At 39.0% G+C, this 23,450-nt stretch overlaps 1 protein-coding gene and 1 pseudogene across 5 annotated transcripts in view; both read right to left on the reverse strand.

Annotated features, from left to right (window-relative positions):
* The window catches only part of LOC307176502 (centrosomal protein of 78 kDa-like), a 95,620-nt pseudogene that overhangs the window by 47,106 nt on the left and 25,064 nt on the right, over positions 1-23,450 (reverse strand). The gene's annotated exons all lie outside the window — the stretch shown is intronic.
* LOC307176499 (UDP-N-acetylglucosamine--peptide N-acetylglucosaminyltransferase 110 kDa subunit-like) overlaps positions 438-23,450 on the reverse strand; it is a 48,275-nt gene continuing 25,262 nt past the window's right edge. Inside the window, exons 2-5 of one of the 4 annotated variants that reach the window (XR_013824799.1) lie at positions 13,969-14,026; positions 10,629-12,594; positions 4,713-4,743; positions 438-3,656 (exon numbers count right to left, since the gene is read on the reverse strand). Coding sequence is in view for 1 of the 4 variants with exons in the window: in XM_079902682.1 (XP_079758808.1) it covers positions 11,476-12,561 (1,086 nt within the window). In the remaining 3 variants the exon portion in view is untranslated. Of the gene's footprint in view, positions 12,595-13,968; positions 14,027-23,450 lie in introns of all 4 variants that reach the window. The other 3 variants (XR_013824800.1, XR_013824801.1, XM_079902682.1) reach the window with 3 other exon arrangements.

Below are 23,450 nucleotides of genomic sequence, written 5' to 3' on the forward strand. Positions count from 1 at the left end.
ATTACCATAATGGGGGGATATTTGAGCCTTTCCCCAAGTCATTAAAAAACCTCCAGCGAGCAGTCCCTTGTCCTCTCCAGGGAGTGGGGGGAAAGGATCTTTAATCATAATAATCCTGGGAGATTTCCTGAGAAATCTTGGAAATAAGACATCTGCTTCTGTGCCTTGTTGTTTTGCAGAATAGCAATGATTGCTTTAGCAGCTTCTATTGCCATATGTGTACAATAAGTAAATGAACATAAAATTGAATGAACGCATAAAAGAAGGATAAACCCACCCAGCTTAACAAATCCACTCTCTCACCTGCTGTGCCCTGAAACATGAAAGAAAGAATCACGGGATCATAAGGATTAATAAAATAACAGTCTCTGTTAACAATATTGACAGGAGGTATAAGGATAATTTGTCTGATGTGGGACAAACAGCTTAACTGCTTAATTTTTTTTTTTAAGGGCAAATCATTCATTTATTGTTTAAAGCTTGCAAGACAACATCTGAATTTCTGTAGCACAATTTAAATGTTTTACTTTTTTGATAAAGCAGAGTATAATAGAAAAAACAATTAGTTTCCAGTAATATCTATATCTCTATTCAGAATTAAGTCTTCCACAGACATGTAACCTGGAAACAAAAGACTGTTACAATAAGCAAAGCTTCAACAGAGCAGCTACTTTTTGGGCCAGGGAAAGGTTCATCCCTATAGGAGGATGATGTGCTATGTAAAATGGCTGCAAGGTCACAGCCTTGAGGGCATTGGAAGTCTATTATCCTATTCCACATTAAGTAGTTTGGTGAACTTCAAACGTCCATTCATCTGCAACCAAGCTGGCAACTTTTAACTGATATTTCAAGCAGGTAAAAAATAAATTAAAAGAAATCCCTACACTGATGTTCCTTGATTTACACTGTAAAATGGTTCATTAACATGTAATTCTGGCTAAGAATTATATTTGAGACTCCTTGCTCAGATTTTGGTTAACAGTACAAATCTTTCAGAAATTCAAGTTCTTATTAATCAATAATTTTCAGCTAGGATACATTCAGGCATCAGCTGCAACTACAGAATAGGTGCACTGCCTCAGCGCTTTGGAAAGACATAACCTAGAACACTACTAGCAGACAAAATACCTGTTACTAGACAGCATATGTGCAGTAGAGCAAGACAAAAACATATATTCATATGTGCTGCGGACCAGCCGGAGAAAGAGGATTTCACCGCCCAGGGCCAGAAGGGAAGGGGTAAGGAACTGAAGTAGCACCGACGATTGGGGTCAGAAGGACCAAGACAACTGATGGTTGCAAGGCAAATTTTATTGCGCTACAGTTGCAGATTATATAGACTAGAAAAGGGAAGGTTGCCAGACGGTGGTTTACATTATGTACAGACTGTCTCGGCTCAGGGTTAACTTCCCTGGGAGAAAACCCATAAAGCCAGAATCATCAAAAATAACCTACACGTGCAGGGGGGAGACAGCTTTGCTTATCTCAGTTTACGTTCTTTCTGATCTCTGGGCCCTGGTGATTTATTTCCCATGGAATGGAACAAGAAGGGGAACAAGTAGGGACAGTCCCTTCGAGCAGGCAGTGAGCGGCAGCATGCCTGGCACGTCCATAGCCTGCTCTCATGGCTGACTGCTTCCCACAGGTCCCCCTTTTTTATTTTTTAATTTTTGCTGCAAAATTATTCCATGAAGCTTAGTGCCGAGAGTAGTATATTGTTGCATGAGGATACGAAACAGACATGAGAAGATTATTATCAATAATAGGCAAATTATGGCCAGGGTAATAAATCCTGACAACCTTCCAGTAATCCAAGACTGAGGGTTTAACCACTTTAAATGATCCAGTAAAGTTTGAATTACATATTCTGGTGAAATATCATGAAGATGTGCATTTTGTATAACCTGAATTTCAGCATTTAACTTCTTAAGATCAAGACTAATATTATTATCTGACCAAACACTCAGCAGATGCATTTTTACTTTTTCCCATTCCCAAATACAGTCATTGTACTTTTTAGGAGTAACACAAATCCATGTATACTTTGCATGACAAGCTAAACGCATCCTCAATTTTAATGCTGCCATCTGATCTCCAATCCCCATAACTGCATTTTTAAATTCATCTAACTTGTTATTAATCTGTAAATCTATGTGACTTTGTAAAGATAAAGCAAGACTGGTATTCTGAGATAATTGATTAGCAAAGTGAGCATGATTAATACTCTGTGAAAGAGCAAGACCGGCAGTAGCTGCGGTAGCAGACAGAGCAGCCAAGGCAAGTAAACTTACTATTAGCCACCCAATAAAGCATCTCCTTCTCTGCAAGGCTTTAGAGAGTTCCATCCATGCCTGTACTCCAGTATCTTCATACCAAGGTTCTCTCAGATGTACAGGCACCATAACATATATGGGTTGCTTTAGTATAAGCACAGATTGCGTTCCTGCAGAAGGGAACACACAACTACTAAAAATACAATTAACACAGCTAGTATTATATCCTCCTTTGGAAGAACTACCAATGTTAATAGAACCAATCAAAAGTGTATATGGAGGAGCAACACAAGTTATAACAGGTGTATTGGAATAAATTAGAGCTAGTTTCCTTATATCCCAGTTCTTTTGAAATATGATTGATAAACCTATCTATGAAGGGAATAGAAGAGATAAGAATTGACCCCTTGGTATAATCTATAGTACACCATATTTGGTTATTATTCCAAGATGCATTGCAACGTTCAAAACTGGATCCAGGAAAATTAATGGTCATAAAAGGAGGAAATTGATTTTTTGATTTTCTGTTAAGAATAGTAACCTTATGTCCAGCTATAAGTATCCCTTGTCCTCCAAGTAAACACTTCATACAGAAATAATTTCCTGAATCTTCACCTGTAACCTTGGCTATAGTAATAGTGGAATCCCTAAGTGGTGAGGCGTATGAGATTCGACCTCTAATATTAATAGGTTGCCCATTTTATACCAAATGATGGTATTGTTAAGATCCTCTCGTCGGTTGGTAGCCGGGCATGTAAGAGTAATGTTGGTTCCTGTAAAACGAAGGATGCCTGGAGAGTCTGACAAACTAATTGATTGATCCGTTCCCTCATAAACATCTGTATGCTCATAACTAATAGTCTTTACACATCCAGTTTCCAGATTCAATGGGCTAAGACAGACAGGATGGGTACTAAACCAGTTAGTATAATTTACAGACATATTGATTTGTTTTATATTCCCAATAAGAGGCCCATAAACAGTATCATTGTAAAATACAGGAAACTCTGCTTCAGACCAAGATATGGGTTGTAATAGTGGAGGATCAGGTACATAGGCCCAGTAAGTTGCTGCATTAACAGAGGGAACACATGAAATGGTTGCCAACATAGCCAAAAATAAAGTTACAGGTGTAACAGGATTATTCTGTTGTTTCACTAACTCTTGAGCTCGTGAAACCAATTGTTTAATTTGTCCCCAAGTTGGAACATCACTCCTTTGAGTCGTCCTGGCAAGTGGTCTCCTCTTCTTCTTTTTCTGAATCAACAGTGTCAAATTTTCGGGAGAGATGCAGAGCTTCTTCATCTTCTGAACTAGTTGTGGGCTGTGGCGAGCCATCTATTTGCTTGACTAAGCGCTCAGAAAGCCAGCGACGTCCAGGCGCTGATCTGGGAAAGATACACACGTGACCACGGCCCCAAATCAACACAGGATCAGGACCATGCCAAGTGCTGGTTAACGGATCTTTCCAGAGGAGCTCCGGAGATTGAGAGGCCAATCTTGGCTCAGCCATCAACCTCTCCCCTGCAGACCGGCCAAATTTATCAACAGTGCGAAAATTTAAAATAAACAAAGCATGATTTATAAGGTTATGTGGTGTTGTTCTGTATAATTCCCCCTTTTTTATTTTTTCAATAGTTAGCTTTCAAGATCTATTTGCACGTTCTATAATACCTTGTCCTTGAGGGTTATATGGAATGCCTGTAATATGGGTAATTTGTAATGAATTACAAAATGTTGCAAAAGCAGCACTAGTGTAAGTGGGCCCGTTATCTGTTTTAATAATTTTGGGAAGGTTCGTGAAAGCAAAACAGTGTAATAAATGAGTGATAACATGTTCAGTAGCTTCTCCGGTCTGTGCTGTAGCACAGAGGAAACCAGGATAAGTATCAATAGTGACATGAACAAACTGTAATTTCCCAAAAGACGGGATATGAGTAACATCCATTTGCCATAAATGACTAGGTAATAATCCACGAGGATTAACACCATAATGTGGAACAGGAAGGTGACGTAAGCATTGCTTAACAATTTGTCGGGCAGCTTCACGAGTAAGGGAAAATTGTTTGCGTAATGTAGCCGCCGACTGATGGTGTAAAGCATGCGATTGTTGTGCTGCTTGTGAAGCAGTTTGATCATAACTTACCATAATATGAGGGTGTCCAGGACATGCACCATGAGTATCAACAGTATGAAGATAATGAATGCAATACATTAGCCATTCTTGACAGCATGACGAACAGAAAGTAGGAGTACGGTAAATTGGGATATGTCCTGCTTTAGGGAAAAGAGATTGAGGAGGAGGAGTAACTTCAACTCTATTCTTGGGAGGAAAGTGCACAGGATAAAGGTCACGTTTAGATGGAGTTAAAACATCTGCTGTCACATTAAGTTTAGTCAATGGACCAGGCAAGTTAGAATGAGCACGGATATACAGACCTGCAACAGGACCATCGTGGGAACGAATAAGCTGTTGAAGCAAACAAAAAGAGGATGATAATTCAGGGTCATTAGTATGTCCTATGGTCGCAGTCTCCAGAAGAAATAATAAGCTAATAAGATATTTACTATCAGAAAACAAATTAAAAGATATAGAAGGCAAATGTTTAAAAGCCATAATGACAGCATACAGTTCAACACGTTGAGCTGAAGTCAAGGAAGTTTGTCTAATGAGTTTTGTTCCGTCGTCAATGATTACAGTATCCACTCCTGAAGAAGAACCGTCTGTAAAAACCAAAGGTACATGAGGAATAGGCTGTTGCCTAATTATAGAAGGAAAGATATGAGTTAAGTTTGCTGAATTGGATCAATTTATCAGCAGGGTAATGGCATTCCAAGGTACCTGAAAATCCTGCAAGAGCAAGACCCCATTAATTACTATGTTGAAAAAGCCAATTTTGTTGACTAACTGAATAAGGGATAATAATTTGAGAAGGTTCTGTATTTATAAGTTGTAAGCATCTAGTTCTACCTTGCATTATTAAATTACTAATAAGTTCATAATAAGGGTTAATAACTTTAGAGGGTGTAGATTTCATATGAATCTATTCAATAATTCCAACAGTTTGCCATAAGACGGCAGTAGGCACATAAGGAGTTGGACAAATTATTAAGAAAATTGGAAGGTGAGTATGAACTCTAGTTAATTGTGTAGAACTGACAGATCTATTGACTATTTGTAAAGCTTGAAATCCTTCTGGAGTCATAGAGCGTGAAGAAGAAGGATCTGAGTCACCTTTAAGAATATCCAACAAAGGCTGTAATTGAGCAGTAGTAAGTTTTAAGGAAGCCCTTAGCCAATTAATATCTCCAAGTAATTTTTGAAAATCATTTCATGTTTTCAAATTATCAACTCAAATTTGCAGTTTTTGAGGCCTAATAGTAGTGTTATCAATATATTTTCCCAAATATAAAAATGGAGATTGTCTTTGACTTTTGAGGCAATGACCAAGCCAAATGATCGTAAGGATTGTTGTAAAAATTGAAAAGCAGTCTCTAATAAAGAAATATTATTAGTGGCTAAAAGTATATCATCCATATAATGTATGAGCTATAACGTTGGCAACCTTTTTCTCACAGGAGTCAAGGCCTGAGCCACATATTTTTGGCATAATGTAGGACTATTTGCCATGCCCTGAGGCTATATTTTCCATTGACATCTCCTCATGGGTTCCTTAAAATATAAGGAAGGCAAGCTAAAAGCAAAATGTTTTCTATCTTCAGGAAACAAAGGAATAGTGAAAAAACAATCTTTTAAATCTATAACTAAAACATGATAATTGTGTAGTATGGCTGTTGGAGAGGGTAGGCCTGGTTGCAGAGCTCCCATTATTAGCATAGTTTTATTAACAGCTCTTAGCTCCTGTAATAACCTATATTTTCCAGATTTTTTCTTGATAATAGAAATAGGAGTATTCCAAGGACTATTGGAAATTTCTAAATGCCCTAATTGTTCCAGTACTAATTGTTCTGCAGCTTCTAATTTCTCCGTTGTGAGGGGCCATTGGTCCACCCACACAGGGTCATCAGTCAGCCAAGTAATTGGATCAGCAGTGAGTGGAGGAGAATCCAAGGCCCCTAAGAAAAACCTAAAGCTTGTCTATCATTTTTTATTTTCACATCAGTAGGATAGACAGTTCCTTGTTGATTTGTTCCCAGCCCTTTTGTGTGAAGAAATCCTTGATTCAGCATCATATTAGAGACTTGAGAATTTGGACTATAAAGTAATACTCCCATTTCTTTTAATATATCTCGGCCCCAGAGGTTTAAAGTCAGCTCAGGCAAAACATAAGGCTGGAAGTATCCTGAATGGCCCTCACTATCTTGCCATAATAATAACTGACTACTTTGCACAGGAGAAGAACTTTGTCCTATTCCTTGAAGTTATGTAATAGTAGGACTAATGGGCCAATGTTTAGGCCAGTGTATCTGTGCATAACAGAGACATCAGCTCCAGTGTCTAACAAACCTGAAAAAACCTTTCCATTAATGGTTAATTTCATTTCTGGACGTTCTTTCCCTATCTTCTGAATCCAGTAGGCAGCATTAGATGATCCAAAAGCCTCTGTTTCTCTCTTTTGATGTTGTAAAATTTGTCCACGAGGTACAAAGGGCAAAAGTAGCAATTGTGCAATTTTATCGTCAGGAGAAATAGTTATTATATTTTTAATAGTTTGTGCCATGATTTTTATTTCTCCTTCGTAGCCAGAATCTATGACTCCTGGCATAATAGTTAAACCCTTCATGGTGACACTACTTGTTCCCAATAACAGTCCCATCAAACCCTTGGGTAAAGGTCCATAGATGCCCGTAGAGAGGGCCTCAGGACCCATTTCAGGAGTTAATACATATCGGGTGGAGGTACTGAGGTCCAGTCCTGCGCTTCCTGGTGTTACTCTGGAGAGCGAGGATACTGTATGTTTTTGTTTCTGGTTAATGTCTGATTTATAATTTGAGAAGGATACACAGACATTGGCCCTATTGTTTGTTGGGGCCGGGGAAGGCCCCGGCAGGAGTTTTCCGACAGTGGTGTCCCATCCTTGTTGGCCACTGAGCGACAATCTCGTGCCCAATGTTTTCCCCTATTGCATCTAGGGCATAAACCAGGGATTTTCTGACCATCTGGAGATTTTTGAGTAGGGAAGGAAGGACTAGGTTTAGAACTAAAAGATCTACATTCTCTAGCAAAATGACCTGCCTTTCTGCATTTAAAACAAGTCTTTGTTTTCTTTTGATTGTTTTTAAACCCCACTTTAGTTAATGCTGCAGCCATAGCAGCACCCTGTATATAAGCAGGCCCAATGTCTGCACAAAGGCGAATATAATCCTCCAATGTTCCCCGTTTTCTCCAAGGTCGAATCGCAGCCTGACATGCATTATTAGCGTTTGCAAAAGTTAGTTGCTTAACTACAATTGTACCAGTGAGTCCATCCACAATGAGTCTCCCCACCGCCTGTAACAATCTATCTACAAAATCAGCATATGGTTCATTAGGTCCCTAATTTTTGAAAGATCCTCAGTTGTGTGTGTATAAGGTAATTTCCTCCAGGCTTCTAATGCTAAATGATGTATTTGAGGATAAGCAACAAAGGGATAAGTTAATTGATCTTGTAAAGAAATACATTGTCCTTCCCCAATCAGCATATTATAATCAACTGGAAAATTATGGGCCGCATTCTTTTCTGCTTGTTCAACAGCCCGTTCATAAAAATCAAACTTCCATATTAAATAATCTCCACCATTTAAACAAACTCGTGCTATAGATTTCCAATCAGCCGGGGGAAGAGCTTCTCCTGCAATAGCTTCTCCTGTCAACCATAGCAGTAGTAAAAGGAGCAGTGGGCCCATATTGAGCACAGGCAGATTTTAAATCTTTCAAAACTTTAAAAGGAAGAGCCCGATGCTCCCTAATAGCTTGTTGAGGATTATTAGGATCAGGTCTTTCTATGACAGGACAACAGAAAATAGGATCTTCTCCTCGTTTTATTGCTCCTTGTACAGCACGCTGCAAGGGACTGAGCATTTTTACAGATGTAGATTTTTGAGGAAGACAGTCCTTACTAATTTGAAGCTTTTTCACTGACTTATTTATCATAGCCATTAGAAAATGTTCCTCTTCGGGCTTCCCTGGTGGTGTAGTGGTTGAGAGTCCGCCTGCCGATGCAGGGGACACGGGTTCATGCCCCGGTCTGGGAAGATCCCACATGCCGCTCATCTGAAATATTTAAATTAATTAGCTCTTTCAGTTTATGAAGTGGCAACGCAGTAGCTGATAATACAGTCTTTTCTTCTGTCAGAGGCTTATGTTTTTCTGACTTTACATTCAAATCAACACTATCATGAGAAGAATCTAAACATTCTTTTATCAGATTCCACACACTAAATGTAACAACAGGAGTATGAGTAGGCCCTCGAGACTCATAATAATTTTTTAAATCTCCAACTTTCTGCCAGATTTCTATGTCAACAGAGCCGCCATCGGGAAACCAGGGAGATACATCACGGATATGCTGCAAAAACTCAGTCAGCTGTGAGGTAGAAACTTTATTACCCCGAGCTTTAAGCATCGAAAGTAAAACCTGAGCAAATAATTCACACTCCTTTGAGCCCTTTGCCCCATCTTATTTTACTTCTGACTATTGCCTTATGCCTCTATTAGTTTCACTTTTATTCGTGGCCACACATATTTTGCATAAGGGTTCTCTTACTTGCATTTTCTTTTTCTTTTAATTGCCTTCACGCTTCAGGTCCCTGTTCGGGCGCCACTTGCCGCGGACTAGCCGGAGAAAGAGGATTTCACCGCCCAGGGCCAGAAGGGATGGGGTAAGGAACTGAAGTAGCACCGACAATTGGGGTCAGAAGGACCAAGACAACTGATGGCTGCAAGGCAAATTTTATTGCGCTACAGTTGCAGATTATATAGACTAGAAAAGGGAAGGTTGCCAGACGGTGGTTTACATTATGTAAAGACTGTCTCGGCTCAGGGTTAACTTCCCTGGGAGAAAACCCATAAAGCCAGAATCATCAAAAATAACCTGCACGTGCAGGGGGGAAACAGCTTTGCTTGTCTCATTTTACATTCTTTCTGATTTCTGGGCCCTGGTGATTTATCTCCCATGGAATGGAACAAGGAGGAGAACAAGTAGGGACAGTCCCTTCGAGCAGGGAGCGGCGGCATGCCTGGCATGTCTGTAGCCTGCTCTCAAGGCTGACTGCTTCCCACACATATGTTGGCTTGTTTAAGCCTCAAGCCCTCGATCCTTTGTGGAAATACAATAATTTCTTTCCTATGGTTTTCAATACCAAAAACTCAACTTCCAGAAGGGCTAAAGTCTAATTTGTACTCTAAACCAAGTAGCAGTGCAGTTCACTACTACTGAGGCTGAATCCATAAAGACTTCAAGACCACGTCCAGAAGACAAGTTTTAATATATAATACCCTAGAATATCTGAAACATAATTATCATATACATAGCTGGTCCTTCAGAGCTTTTTACCTATAACGTTTTTTGATGAAAGTTATTTAATGTACTGGAGATAACTGTGACTTACTGATCAAATATTTGAATACTTATACTTACCTGGGATTTCATTTCTGCTGAAAGAAAAAGGAAGAACAGGACTCAAAAAAAAAAGCAAACTTTAGAAATGAAAGTAAAAATCTTATCACACACTATCACTTTTGGAAGCAGCATAGAGGGGCAGTCAATGGTAAAACACTGGTGAAATAGGTCAAAACTCTAGGCCAAAAATCCATTATTATTATCATCAGTGACAGTACCACAACTGTGCCCTTCATAATTAATAATCACTCCTAAGAATCTTCATTTGGCACCAGATGATGCGGTTAAGAGAAACACTCTGGGAGGTTTTGAATCAGACTTGGTTTTTTGTTAGCCAAGTTACAGGAGAATTTTTAAAGTGGGGGGAAGGGAAGAAGGAAACGGACCAGAAAAAGAATTTAAGCCATCATCTATAAACCAACAAAGCACTGATAGTTCCAAACATTATATCAGACACTAAAATGAGTGATATAGGCTCAAGTGGTTTATAAAACCTATAAAAAGACTACACCAGCAAAGTCCCCATTTATCTGTACGGTTCAGAAACTAAAACAAGGAATATTTTAGCTTAAAACCTTATCTCAAGAGAATCATATACACTTCACATGAACAAAAATACCTGAAACCAAACATTTTTAAAAGCTCCAATACCTAAAATATAAAGAAAAAAAATTATTCAGAAGACTCAATCAATCCATGATAATCACAAAACGGCTGGGCAATCTCTATCTCGCTTCCACACTAACTATCCATCCCATGGAAGACCAAGGGAGATCAGACCTTCCAGACTTACCTTCCAGACCTTCCAGACACCTGGCTGCTGCAAAATTCTATGGAGACTCCTTGTGGAACAGCAGTTTCCCATCTCTTGTGTCTCTCCCTATCATGATCATGCAGGAAGCAAGTCTGGCTGTGCTATTTCTTATCATTGTCATCCATCTTCAACATGGTATTGTACAGATAAGGAGAAAGTAATTCCCTTTCCCGCAGAAGGTTGAGGCTCAGGTACAGGGGTAATTCTCTTGTACATACAGTCATTATTTAGGCCGACTCAGTGACTTCAACAGGCTTAATCATGTGATCAGGTTTGTTGCCAACTGCATAATGTTCCCACATCTGTAGATAGAGCCTCTCTAGTTCCATTGTGTATTGTTTGGTGTTGAACAGAGGGCTAGATGTTCTCTGCTTCCAGACTTTGCCACGAATTTTCTTCAGGTATTCTAGATCAGTTCGCAGTTTCACAGCTATGTCTTCGTATTCTTGTCTATTTTTAGCAATAAGCTCAAGACAACCTAAACAAGTAAGCTGGGAAGCTGCAACTCAGGAAGCAAGAGTCTCTCCTGGCATAGTCACCATGGGTGTCCCTGCCCAAAGGACATCCATCCCTGTGGTGTGTCCATTACAGAGTGGAGTGTCCAAGCAGACATCAGCCAGCTGACCTCTCCGAACATGTTCCTCTTTAAGAGCAACAGGTGAAAAAATGATACGGTTCTGGGGGAAGGCCCATATTTTGTGCATACTGTTGAATATTAGGTTCTCCTACTGCTGGAAAACGCAACAGCCACAGTACACTATTGGGAACACCCTTCAGAATATTTGCCCACATCTGCAAAGTAGATGGGTCAATTTTATATAACTGATTAGTTACAGTACACAATGGCATCTTCCGGTAACCCATACTGAGAACGTGTGGTTACAATAATGGTATGGGGAACCTCCTCTCCAGTGGCAGCCTTATTGTTGATCAAGGTAGTTGCCAGCCCATTGCTAATACTGAATCCATTAATTGCTATCTGAATTTGTCCTCTGTTAATCATTTCAATAACTGCTTCTGCAATAGTATTCATTGGAATGACAGGCATATTAAGAGCTGTATTACTGCTGTCGGTGTTGTGTCCTCCATCAGGACATTTCATCTTGACAATTTTCACATCTGGTAGACTATCAAGAAATGCTTTGAGGTCGATGTCATTCAGCACAATCCGATTGTCATAAATGTGCCCATTGGACTTAAAATCGATGACTGCTTTCTTCTTCAGGTGAGGGAACATATTAGCATGATCACCAATAAAGAAAGTATGGGGCATATAAGCCAGTTTCTCAGAATACTGCTCAGCAACTTCAGCAGGTGAAGTTTCCTGATCAGTGATGATATAATCCATGAAAAGCATGCCACTAGTCCCAGGGTACCCCAGCCACATTGCCTGAATAGGAGCTAGCCTGAGAGCAAAGAGTTCATTTCGAGCACCCTTGGTATAACCATTCATATTTACAAGGATGTGTATACCATATTGATGGATGCGATCAGCTGCTTTTCCATTGCATGGAATCTGAGAAAGATCAATGAAATGATTGGCTTCTGCCATCACTTTCACTCGGAAGTTTGTGCCATCATCTGGGCTCAGGGCATAACAGAATACCTCAAATTTATCAGGATTGTGCATGCCTGGAATAGACTGCATAAGATGAGAAGTAGGATGATTCCCAAAGTCAGAACTCACATATCCTACACGCAGTCGACCATCACTGAGCTTCAAGTCTTTTGGATGTTCATACGGTGGTTTATGAAGGACATTTATGTTATCCAAGTAGAGGTTCCCATGCCTCTCAGCAATAGCCTTCCTGACGCCATGAGAAAGAGGATACAGCACACTATGATGAGGCTGCACAGAAGGCAACCTATTCTTCTCTAACTGGTCAGCCACAATGCTGACCAACTTCTTCATTCGCTCATCATAGTCTGTCCAATCAGAGACAATCTGCAGGCAATGAGCCAAATGACAATAAGTGTCAGGAAAATCAGGTTTAAGCTTCAGAGCAGTGCGATAAGAAGCAATTGCTTCTGGAATATTCCCTGAATCCTTGTGAATGGAAGCCAGATTGCTGTAGGCATCCGCAAATGCAGGGTTAATCTGAATGGCACGAGTATAACACTGCAAGGCTCCCTGAACATCCTGCATTCTCCTTCAGAGTGTTTCCCATATTAGAGTAGGCATCAGCAAAGGTAGGACTGATTCGAATAGCCTCCTTATAATGCATCAGAGTTTCCTGCAGTTTTCCCTGATGCTGCAATACACTTGCTAAATTTGAATGGGCAGCAGCAAACTCTGGGAAGACTTCTAATGCTTTACAATACAAGCGAACTGCCTCTTCAATGTTTCCCTGTTCTCGTTTGAAATTGGCTAGGTTATTCAGAGAGTCTGCATGGGTGGGACACAGCCGGAGAGCTGTATTATAACAACCTTCTGCTTCGGCAACACTGCCCCTCTCTTTGAGGGCGTTAGCTAGGTTGCAGTAAGCATCAGGGAAATGTGGTTGCAATTCAATAGCTCGCCTGTAGGTGTCTATTGCCAGATCTATCAGGCCTTGCTCATAGTATACACAAGCCAGGTTGGCATGTACCATTGCATGATTTGGACTCAAGCTTAGGGCACAAAGGTAACCTGCCACAGCTCTGTCACAAATCCATGCCTCTTTCAAGACATTTCCTAAATTGATATAAGCATCCAGAAAATTGGGGTCAAGGGTGACAGCCTTTTCAAAGTAATGAATTGCAAGCCAAATCTCCCCTTGTGCATTGAAAACACAGCCAAGATTACTCCAAGCTACCACAAAGTTCGGTTGCATCTCAATTGCTTTCAAATAACATGCCTTGGCTTCTTCCAAGCCACCCAGGGCTTTAAGCAGGTTCCCCAAGTCACTGTGAACACGGTACAAATCAGGATTGTACTGAAGGGCAGAGACGTAAGCTTGTACTGCCCCTTCCATGTCACCTGCTGCCACCAAAGCAGCTGCCAGGTTAATATAACCATCGATGAAATCTGGTCTGAGATGCAATGCATACCGGTAATGCTCAATTGCTTCCTGCAACTGCCCTGTTTCCTTGTACACATTCCCCAAATTCGAATAGGCTTCTGCCAGAATAGGGTTCTGTTTAATTGCCAGAGTACTAAAGTGGGCAGATCTGTCCAGCCTTCGACACTGGAAGTGTATAGATTAAAGTAATAAAAGTACACCAGTGTTGTCTGGCTCTTGTCTCCAGAGCTGCATGCAGTGTCTCTCAGCTGCCTCAAAATCTCCTGCCTGATATTCTCGATGTGCCAACTCAGCTAACCCTTGGAAGGAAAGCATACGTTTCGTTGGTTCTGTGCTGTCGGCCACGTTGCCCACGGAAGACGCCATCTGGAGCTTCTGGAGAGAGAGCGAAAAGGGGGTAATTGAGTCCCGCTGCCGCCACTACTGGCAAGAATGTTTCTAGAGGTAGCAAATACGAGGGCAGCAGCCATACCACTGCTTTGGCAGGCTTAAGCGACGGCAACAGTTACAGGCACCGAACCTTAGGAACTCTGGTTGGCCATCTACCTCTCACGGTCTTGAAATCTTAATTCTTAACCCTGCCCTCTTCCACCATTTTTCTCCTACTCAGGGAATAAAAATTACCTATACATTTGCCTTAGAAGAAATCAAAAGTCAGTAGTCCACTTTTTAAAATTTTGTTTTCTGTCCAGTTGGAAATGAAATACATGATTGAATTTTCTTCATCATTCATATAGTCAATGTGGAAAACATTAGGGCCATGAATTTCAATACGGTAAGATCAGAAAATTTTCAATTGGCCTTCCCAAACCACTAATAAGTAACCAATGTTGTATATAATGTTAAAATCTTAGAGACTGAGTTTGATATTTAAAAAGTTCTGAAAACATTAGCTAATTTTTCCTCATCATATTTCTCATGCCTCAAACCTGAGTATTACTTTTTTAAAAATAAATATTTATTTTTATTTTGGCTGTGTTCGGTCTTCAATGTTGTGTGCAGGCTTTCTCTAGTTGTGGCGAGCGGGGGCTACTCTTTGTTGCGGTGCCTGGGCTTCTCATCACAGTAGCTTCTATTGTTGTTCCACAACTCTATGGGTTCCTTTTTAGGTCCTACGAAGAAGCCTAGAAATTAGTTCATGTAATTATAGGTTTTTGCAAAATTGTCAAAAGTGAGATATTTTAACTTCCATCAGGGAAGACCAGCATCTCTTTCTTTGCCAATTTTCCTTCCATCATATTCTGCTACATTGGATCATATTGGAATGGCCACCGGCTTTTTTGAAATCTGGCTAAGGATATATATATATATATATATGTATATATATATATGTGTATATATATATATATATATACATATATATATATATATATATACACATATATATATATACATATATATATATACTTTTGCGTTCCGCGGGCCTCTCACAGTTGTGGCCTCTCCCGTTGCGGAGTACAGGCTCTGGACACGCAGGCTCAGCGGCCATGGCTCACGGACCTAGCCGCTCCATGGCATGTGGGATCCTCCCAGACCGGGGCATGAACCCGTGTCCCTTGCATCGGCAGGCAGACTCTCAAACACTGTACCACCAGAGAAGCCCTAAGGAGATGTTTTAAGTGAGGCTATTATGTGATTTTCAGACACCACCATATGTAATTGACTATATACTATCCCATTACAGGAATAACTTCCAGTACTCCTACTGACTACTCTACTGACTTAACTAGCACAAGACACAGAAGCATAAGGACAAAAACCACCTTACAATATAGCCATGTCTTGCACTTCACAGCTCTCAAAGCATGTGCGTTTGAAGAAGAAAAAAAGAACTGAAAAGTATAAAACCATAAGCTATTCTGTGGAAAATTATTTCAATCATCAGGCATGTGAAAGATAAGTCAAAGATTCAGTTCTCATCAATGCTTAGTCAAAACGGAAATTTTCTTCTCTCAAGAATATATTCCAGGGTCTTCCCTGATGGCTCAGTGGTTAAGAAGCCACCTACCAATGCAGTGGACACGGGTTCGAGTCCTGGTCCGGGAAGATCCCACATGCCGCGGAGCAACTAAGCCCGTGCGCCACAACTACGGAGCCTGTGTTCTAGAGCCCGTGAGCCACACCTACTGAGCCTGCAAGCCACAACTACTGAAGCCTGCGTGCCTAGACCCCGTGCTCTGCAACAAGAGAAGCCACCGCAATGAGAAGCCTGCGCACCACAACAAAGAGTAGCCCCCACTTGCTGCAACTAGAGAAAGCCTGTGCACAGCAACAAAGACCCAACACAGCCAAGAAGAAAGAAAGAAAAGAAAGAAAGAAAGAAAGAAAGAAAGAAAGAAAGAAAGAAAGAAAGAAAGAAAGAAAGAAAGAAAGAAAGAAAGAAAGAAAGAAAATATTCCATCAATAATGTGTGTAATGGAATGGTGTGAATGAGTATTTTATCAGAATTCCTGTTATGCACAAACCTATAGCAGTACTGAAATCAGTAATGCATTTATAATAGTAAATATTTATGAGGAAGTAATCTATAGAGGTTTTCTTAAAGTTAACAATGAAAATTAATGTGACATTATCAATAATAAATTGTGAAGCTGAAATAAACTTTTCTAAACTATTAATAACTAAAAGCAAATTCTAATCAACCATGTTAAAAGAAATCTATGTCTATAAACTACAAAGTTTATTTCTTAAAATTTTATTTCTAAAATAGATAAACTGTCATATGAGGAGGCAGTTAAAGAATATATAGATAAAAGAGTGGGGGAAAAGTTTTATAGAGACACACCTGGCAGTAGTTAATTTTTAAATGTCATTTTTCTAGATTTTGTGACACCTATAGTATTGATATTTGAAAGCATTTAAAAAATTGTAATTTGAAGATTTGCTACTTCCAGGTAGAATAAAATATTTTGAAGCAAAACAACATTTCCACTGAGAAAAACAAAAAAAAGCCAAATAAAATAGCCAGCATTCAATCAAAAAGTTCTAGACATACCAAGAGATAGAATCATATGACTAAAATTCTAAGAAAAGAACAGATAATACAAAAATATTTATATAAGATATTGTGTATCTTTATCAGGAAAAGTCTTTATCAATAAAATACTTTAAAATCATCAGAATATTATATTTTATTTATTTGTATATTTTATTTATATATAGATATTTATATATTTATATAAAGAACTTAAAGATAAAGCCCTAGTTAAGGCAGTGACAATAGCAGTAGCAGTGGGAGTGAAAAGAAATGGTTATATTCAAGCATATTTTGTCAGTAAAAGTCCAAGATCAGATGTCTGACTGCATACATGGGATGGATAGACGGAGTGGGAAAAATCAAAGTTAACTATAGAGGTTCTAGTGAAGATGGGGTTGCCATCACCCAACCCAAGGGGTTGCGATCATCCCCAAGGTCTAGGAGGCTCAAAGGGAAGGTTATGGTCAGCAGAAAAGTTAATTGGTGGGAAAATAAAACTCCCAGTCTCTCCATCTCCTTATACCAGTTTTTTTTTAACATCTTTATTGGAGTAGAATTGCTTTACAATGGTGTGTTTCTGCTTTATAACAAAGTAAATCAGTTATACATATACATATGTCCCCATATCTCTCCCCTCTTGCATCTCCCTCCCTCCCACCCTCCCTATCCCACCCCTCTAGGTGGTCACAAAGCACCAAGCTGATCTCCCTGTGCTATGCGGCTGCTTCCCTCTAGCTATCTATTCCTTATACCAGTTTTGTTTTTCTGCTCATATACGTAGCAGCATTTCATTCAAGGGGAAAGTCATTGATCTGACTGGTCAAATTAAACAACATAGTTCAAGGCACATTTACAGTGGTTACTTCCTCCACAATTTAGAAAGTCACGTTCACAATTTCCCTCTTCCTACACCGTGGAACACATTGGTCATTCCTCCAAAGTTTCCACTCCATAGAGTGGACTAGAGAGGACGTTAGCTCAGAACTGAGAGCTTGGCATGAGATGGTGTCAGCCCCACGCAGAGCTCTGGCATAAGTTATAACCCAACCCAGCTCTACAGAGAGCTCTGCATGGAATCTTGGGAGTAAACTCAGCCATAATAATGTGATTCTGTTTTTCATTTGGTTTTCTTCCTTGCTTAACTTTCCTTGGCCACTCTGACAAACAAACTTTCAGGCATTCCTGGGCCACTCACTAACTTTATTCCATTTAATGTCATTCAGATTCCCAAGAAAATTAGTAACAATAAGGAGGGAAATTTGGAACATGGTGAGTTTTAGATGCCTGAAATATATAGGTAATTGAATCCAGTTAAGTAGCAAATTATCTGGATCTCAAATATGCCAGTAGAATAGCAGACTAAGCTCAATTTAATGTACTCTTACTGGAGACACATGTAAATTCTGGGTCAATTTTGAAAAAATTAAAAGCACATAGCTGAGATTAAAATAAAGAAAGGAACACTGCATGTTTCAAAAAGTAACAGAGAAATTAAATCCAGAGAAATAAGAGCAGACTGATGTCTATGGGTTCTGTTCCTTAGTATAGGCCTTATGTAAATAGGGGCTGGAGCTAGAAATCTAACATTACCTTGAGGCCAGGAATTTAGACTCAGGATGGAACAATATTGAGAAGTTAGTACAGATATCCTACAGAAATTTCTTGAGGAACTTCTTAGTCCATTAAGAGGGCCAAGGGAGGTGGTGAGGAAGATTGGTATCTCTTGAAAACCTTCAGGTACAGAAAACATCAACACCTCTGAAAAGTAGGCCTGTCCTTCCCAGAGTTGTGATGGCCAGGTTGTCACTAACCTGTAAGGCCCTGTATGAATCAGAAACTGCAAGGAGAATAATTCAAAGAAAAACAGATGCAGGATGGGTGTGGCAATAAATCCTAGGACCCTACCAAAAACAAAATTAAAACCACTCTAAAGGGAAATTTTAACAAACCACAGCAGATAGTATCCTAACCAGAATAGAATAATAATTCTGAGGAAGTTACTTTAGTTATTTAAGTAATATTCAATGCATTTCCATGGCCAGGCCCTTTTGAAGAATTCTAAAACATATACAAACAATTCATTTACATCTTATATCCCACCATCCAGAGCAAAATTCACTTAAGAACTGTACTGGTGGAAATTGGGCAGCACTATGGAGACAATAAAAAGGTGTTTATCATCAAAAAACGTGAAGGTAAGAAAGATAATGTCTAATTTTTAATTATCCTGTGGTTTATTGAAATCTTTTGGAAACCCAAAATAGAGAAAACCTAGGAGGAAATGAAGATTTAAATAGTTAGAGATTTATCAACTCATCTACAAAAGCTTTATTAATCTCTTCTTTTAATAACATTCCTGAGAGGTATAAATGTGTCCAGTGATAGGGTTGAATAAGCCTGAGAGAATTTCAATTGTTTACTATTCTAGGTCAGCTATTAAGACCTTTCAGGAGCATCTTTATTTTCATGGCATCATCCAACAAAAAGCAGAATATTTTACAGGAAGTCCTGGTCCACTTTTTGGCTTGCTTTTGTGTTTATGTTTTTGTTTTTTTCACATTGGGCGGTACATTAGGCTACCTATTGCATACTCCCTCATTCATGCATGCATTTATTCAAACAATATTTACTGAGTTGAGACATTTAATTAACACTCAATAAATGATGTTTAGATGAATGAATGCGCTTTTTATCAAAGTAAGTGTAAGTACTGAGAAAAATTACAGAATGTATGATCCCGGCCCCGCAAAAGCTTATAACTGTGTTGAGGATATAACATACGTTGTTGAAATAACTAATATATCATATTGGCCAGTTTCTAAGTTCAAAAATGAGTTTTTATAAATAATCAGAGCCTAAGGAAGACAAAGAAGGGACAGTTCATTATGGGTTGAATCTATCAATAAATGTACATTTCAGATGAGATTTGAGATTGACCTTAAAGAAAGAAGAGGACTTAGATATATGAACAGAGAACAAAAAAGGCATGGTGATAGCATGTGCATAGATAGTGTGGCCAATATTTATGTTCTTCATTAAGTATAGTCAGAGATAACCCAAATGTAACTGTTCCCATGGGTCCATTCTCAGTATCCAAACAAAACGGCAAATCCTATCTTAGTAAAAATAATGAAAAACAGTCTTTAACAAAGAGATTGTGAAGGAAAGGGGGAGAGAAAGGCTTGCATCCCACACCACACAACAAAACTTATTTAATTATTTATTTAATTTTCTCCCTCTGAAAATTTCCTCTCCCTCTCTCTGTACGTCTCTCTTCTCCCACATCTGGCCACACTCTACCAGCCATCTTTCCAGATCTTTCCAGAACTCTCCATCCTAGTTTTATTATACCACAATTTAAACATCTCACAGGTCTCCAGGATGCATCCCATCACTTATTCCACAAAGACAAACAAAGGACACTTCTCAGGATCACGTTTCTTTGAAGGAAGAGGTCATGAGGAGTGATTATAAATAATATAAGGTGGAGAACAGTGACTTAAAATACCATTTTTCCTCTTAGAATGTGAAGACAGGGAACTTTGGAAAACTAGAAAATCTAGAAAGGATTCATTGATAATTATTTATTTTCAATGAATAAAATAAAATGTAATAATATGGCTAAACTCTGACAGATTAACTTTTTCAAAAGTTGATTTCACACACCTTCACTACTGGGATGTTTGATAAACACAACCTTCCTTCTTTACTTTCTTCTTTCTTTGCAGATATACTGGCACCAAACTTTCAAATAATAAGAACCTTCCCATAAGTCCCTTGCCAGGCAAGATTAAGGTATAACAATCCAAACAAATTTTTGAAGAAGATAACTGGCTGAAAGCACAGGAAAAGAGCTGGGTTTCTCTTATTCAACAGTCACATAATGAGTAATGTGGGAATTGGTTTAAAATGTCTCTCTCCATGAGGGGCTAAGGTTAAGATTAGAACTTCTGAGGCCAGAAGAGCAAAATAACTACAACAATCCACATATTTTCAAGAGCCGCCCTTTGGATGTGAGGGATTAATTTTTCCCACTATTTTTTCAGCAACACAACTGGTGTCTTTATTAAATGACATAAGAGAATACAGTGTGGCCAAGAAGGCTTAGATTTCCTTAGCCCCAAGTCAGATATTCTCAAGTGACTGTCCACTCAAATTAAAAAGAGAGATTTACAAGAGGAAACTGGATACAATTGAGTGTACTTTTATTTCAACCCTTTACCTGAATTTTTTGTTTTGTTTTCAATTCTCCACTGAAGTGCCTACATTAATATATTTTTAAGAACATTTCCTTAAGTTGAAGTATTCATTCAGTATATTCATTTACTATAATTTAGAAAAGCCAAATGACTTAGGCAAATTCATTTCTACGTTGCCACAGCAGTGTATTGTGAACTAAATGACACCTGGCAGTTCTTTACTCAGATACTAACTCAATTAGAAGGCAGAACAAGGATACTTACCCATTCAGGGAAGGAAAGGTCACTTAGCCTCTGTAGCTGTCTTAGGTCTCTTATCATCACAGTAATAAACTGAAGACTAAAAACTGTATGATCATCTCAATAGATGCAGAAAAAGCTTTTGAAAAAAAATTCAATATCCATTCATGGTAAAAACTCTCCAGAAAGTGGGCACAGAGGGAACATACCTCAACATAATAAAGGCCATATATGACAAGCCCATAGCTAACATACTCAATGGTGAAAAGCTGAAAGCATTTCCCCTAAGATCAGGAACAAGACAAGGATGCCCACTCTCACCACTTTTATTCAACGTAGTTTTGGAAGTCCTAGCCACAGCAATCAGACAAGAAAAAGCAAATAAATAAAAGGACTCCAAAATGGAAAGGAAAAAGTAAAACTCTCACTGTTTGCAGATGTCATGATACATAGAAAATCTGAAAGACACCAACAAAAAACTATTAGAGCTCAAAAATGAACTTGGTAAATTTGCAGGATACAAAATTTATATATAGAAATCTATTGTATTTCTATACACTAACAGTTAACTACCAGAAAGAGAAATTAAGGAAACAATCCCATTTAAAATCGCATAAAAAAGAATAAAATACCTAAGAATAAACCTGCCTAAGGAGGTAAAAGACCTGTACCCAGGAAACTATACGACACTGATAAAAGAAATTAAAGATGACACAAACAGCTGGAAAGGTATACCATGGTCACGGATTGGAAGAATTAATATTGTTAAAATGACCATCATACCCAAGGAAATCTACGGATTCAATGCAGTCTATACCAACATATCAAGGGCATTTTCCACAGACCTAGAACAAATAATTTTAAAGTTTGTATGGAAACACAAAAGATCCTGAATAGCTAAAACAATCTTGAGAAAGAAGAACACAACTGGAGGAATCATGCTCCCTGGCTTCAGACTGTGCTACAAAACTACAGTAATCAAAACAGTATGGTATTGGCACAAAAACATCAATCACTGGAACAGAATAGAGAGCCCAGAAAGAAACCTATGCACTTATGGTCAATGAATCTATGACAAAGGAGGCAAGAATATGCAATGGAGAAAAGTCTGGGCTTCCTTAGGGATGGTTTCATCAATTAATTTGTTTTCTTAAATGGCCCATACTTTTTCATGTCTTTGTATACCTTGTGATATTTTTGGTTGAAAATTTGGCTTTCAAATATTATAATGTGGTGTCTATGGAAATCAAATTCTCCCACTTTCCCAGGGTTTTCTGGGCTTTTGATTGTTGAAGGCTGTAGTAGTCTGTTTGTTTAGGGACCTTTCCAAACTATTTTTGCAATGACTGTATTCCTTATCGTATGTAGGCACTGAAGTCTCTGTTCCTTTAGTTCATGTTTAGCTAATGTTTTGACAGAGATTTCCTTGAATTCCTGCACCTAAAACAAACAAAAACAAATATACACAAGCACATCCACATGCACACTCAAAACCACACACCTCTCCCCAGTGTGCAGATTGCTGGATCACTCCTTCAAGATTTAGCTGACCTGAATTGAGCTCAGGGCTCAGCCCATGGTAAAAACTTAGAGACTCCTCTGGTGTTTTCAGAACATGCATCTTATCTTGAGTATGCATGTGGCCTTCTTAATTTCTCTGGACACGTGTACTTTTTGAATGTTCTTATTTCCCAAAGAATCTCCCCCAACTTTTGCTCCTGCATCTTATGTGGTCTATTGTATTTCAATGCACAGTCTTCTGCCCCAGCCATCTGTGCTTTGTTAGTTCACCTTGCACTTTTTTTGAGCAATGACCGCTGCTTTTCCAGACTGTGTTCCAAGTTAGCTAAGACAGAGATAAGCACCTTGTGTCAGTCCTTCAGGTAGCTCCCAGACAGGTTAGAACAGATACACATAATAATCTGAGTGTACAGTCTCTTCTGCTCCCTCCTGAAGCAGGATTGAGGGTCCCATACTAGGAATGGTCTGCTGCTACTTTAAGACTATCACTGCATTAAGACTCCACCACTTTAAGACCATCACTACACTAACAGTGGATGGGGCAAGGGCAAGTAAAAATGCCACAGAGCTTTCCTGCCATTTTCAAATTGCCTCTTCCCTGGTTCAGTATGTGTTTGGTTGCTGTAAATCTTTGGCTGATTTCAGGACTAAGAGAAACTCAAATAACCCCACAACAAGAAACAGTATAATCAAACTCTCAGAAGCCAAAAGACAGAGAAAGAATCTTTTCTCCCAAAGGAGAAAGAAAAAAGAAATTTGTTACAAAGTAGGGATCCTCAAAAAGATTAATAGCTAATTTCCTATCTGAAACCACGGAAGCAAGAGGCCAGACATATTTAAAGTGCTGAAAGAAAAAACTGTC

The sequence above is a fragment of the Stenella coeruleoalba genome (genome assembly GCF_951394435.1).
Source record: "Stenella coeruleoalba genome assembly, chromosome: 18".
In the NCBI taxonomy this organism is placed as follows: Eukaryota; Metazoa; Chordata; class Mammalia; order Artiodactyla; family Delphinidae; genus Stenella; species Stenella coeruleoalba.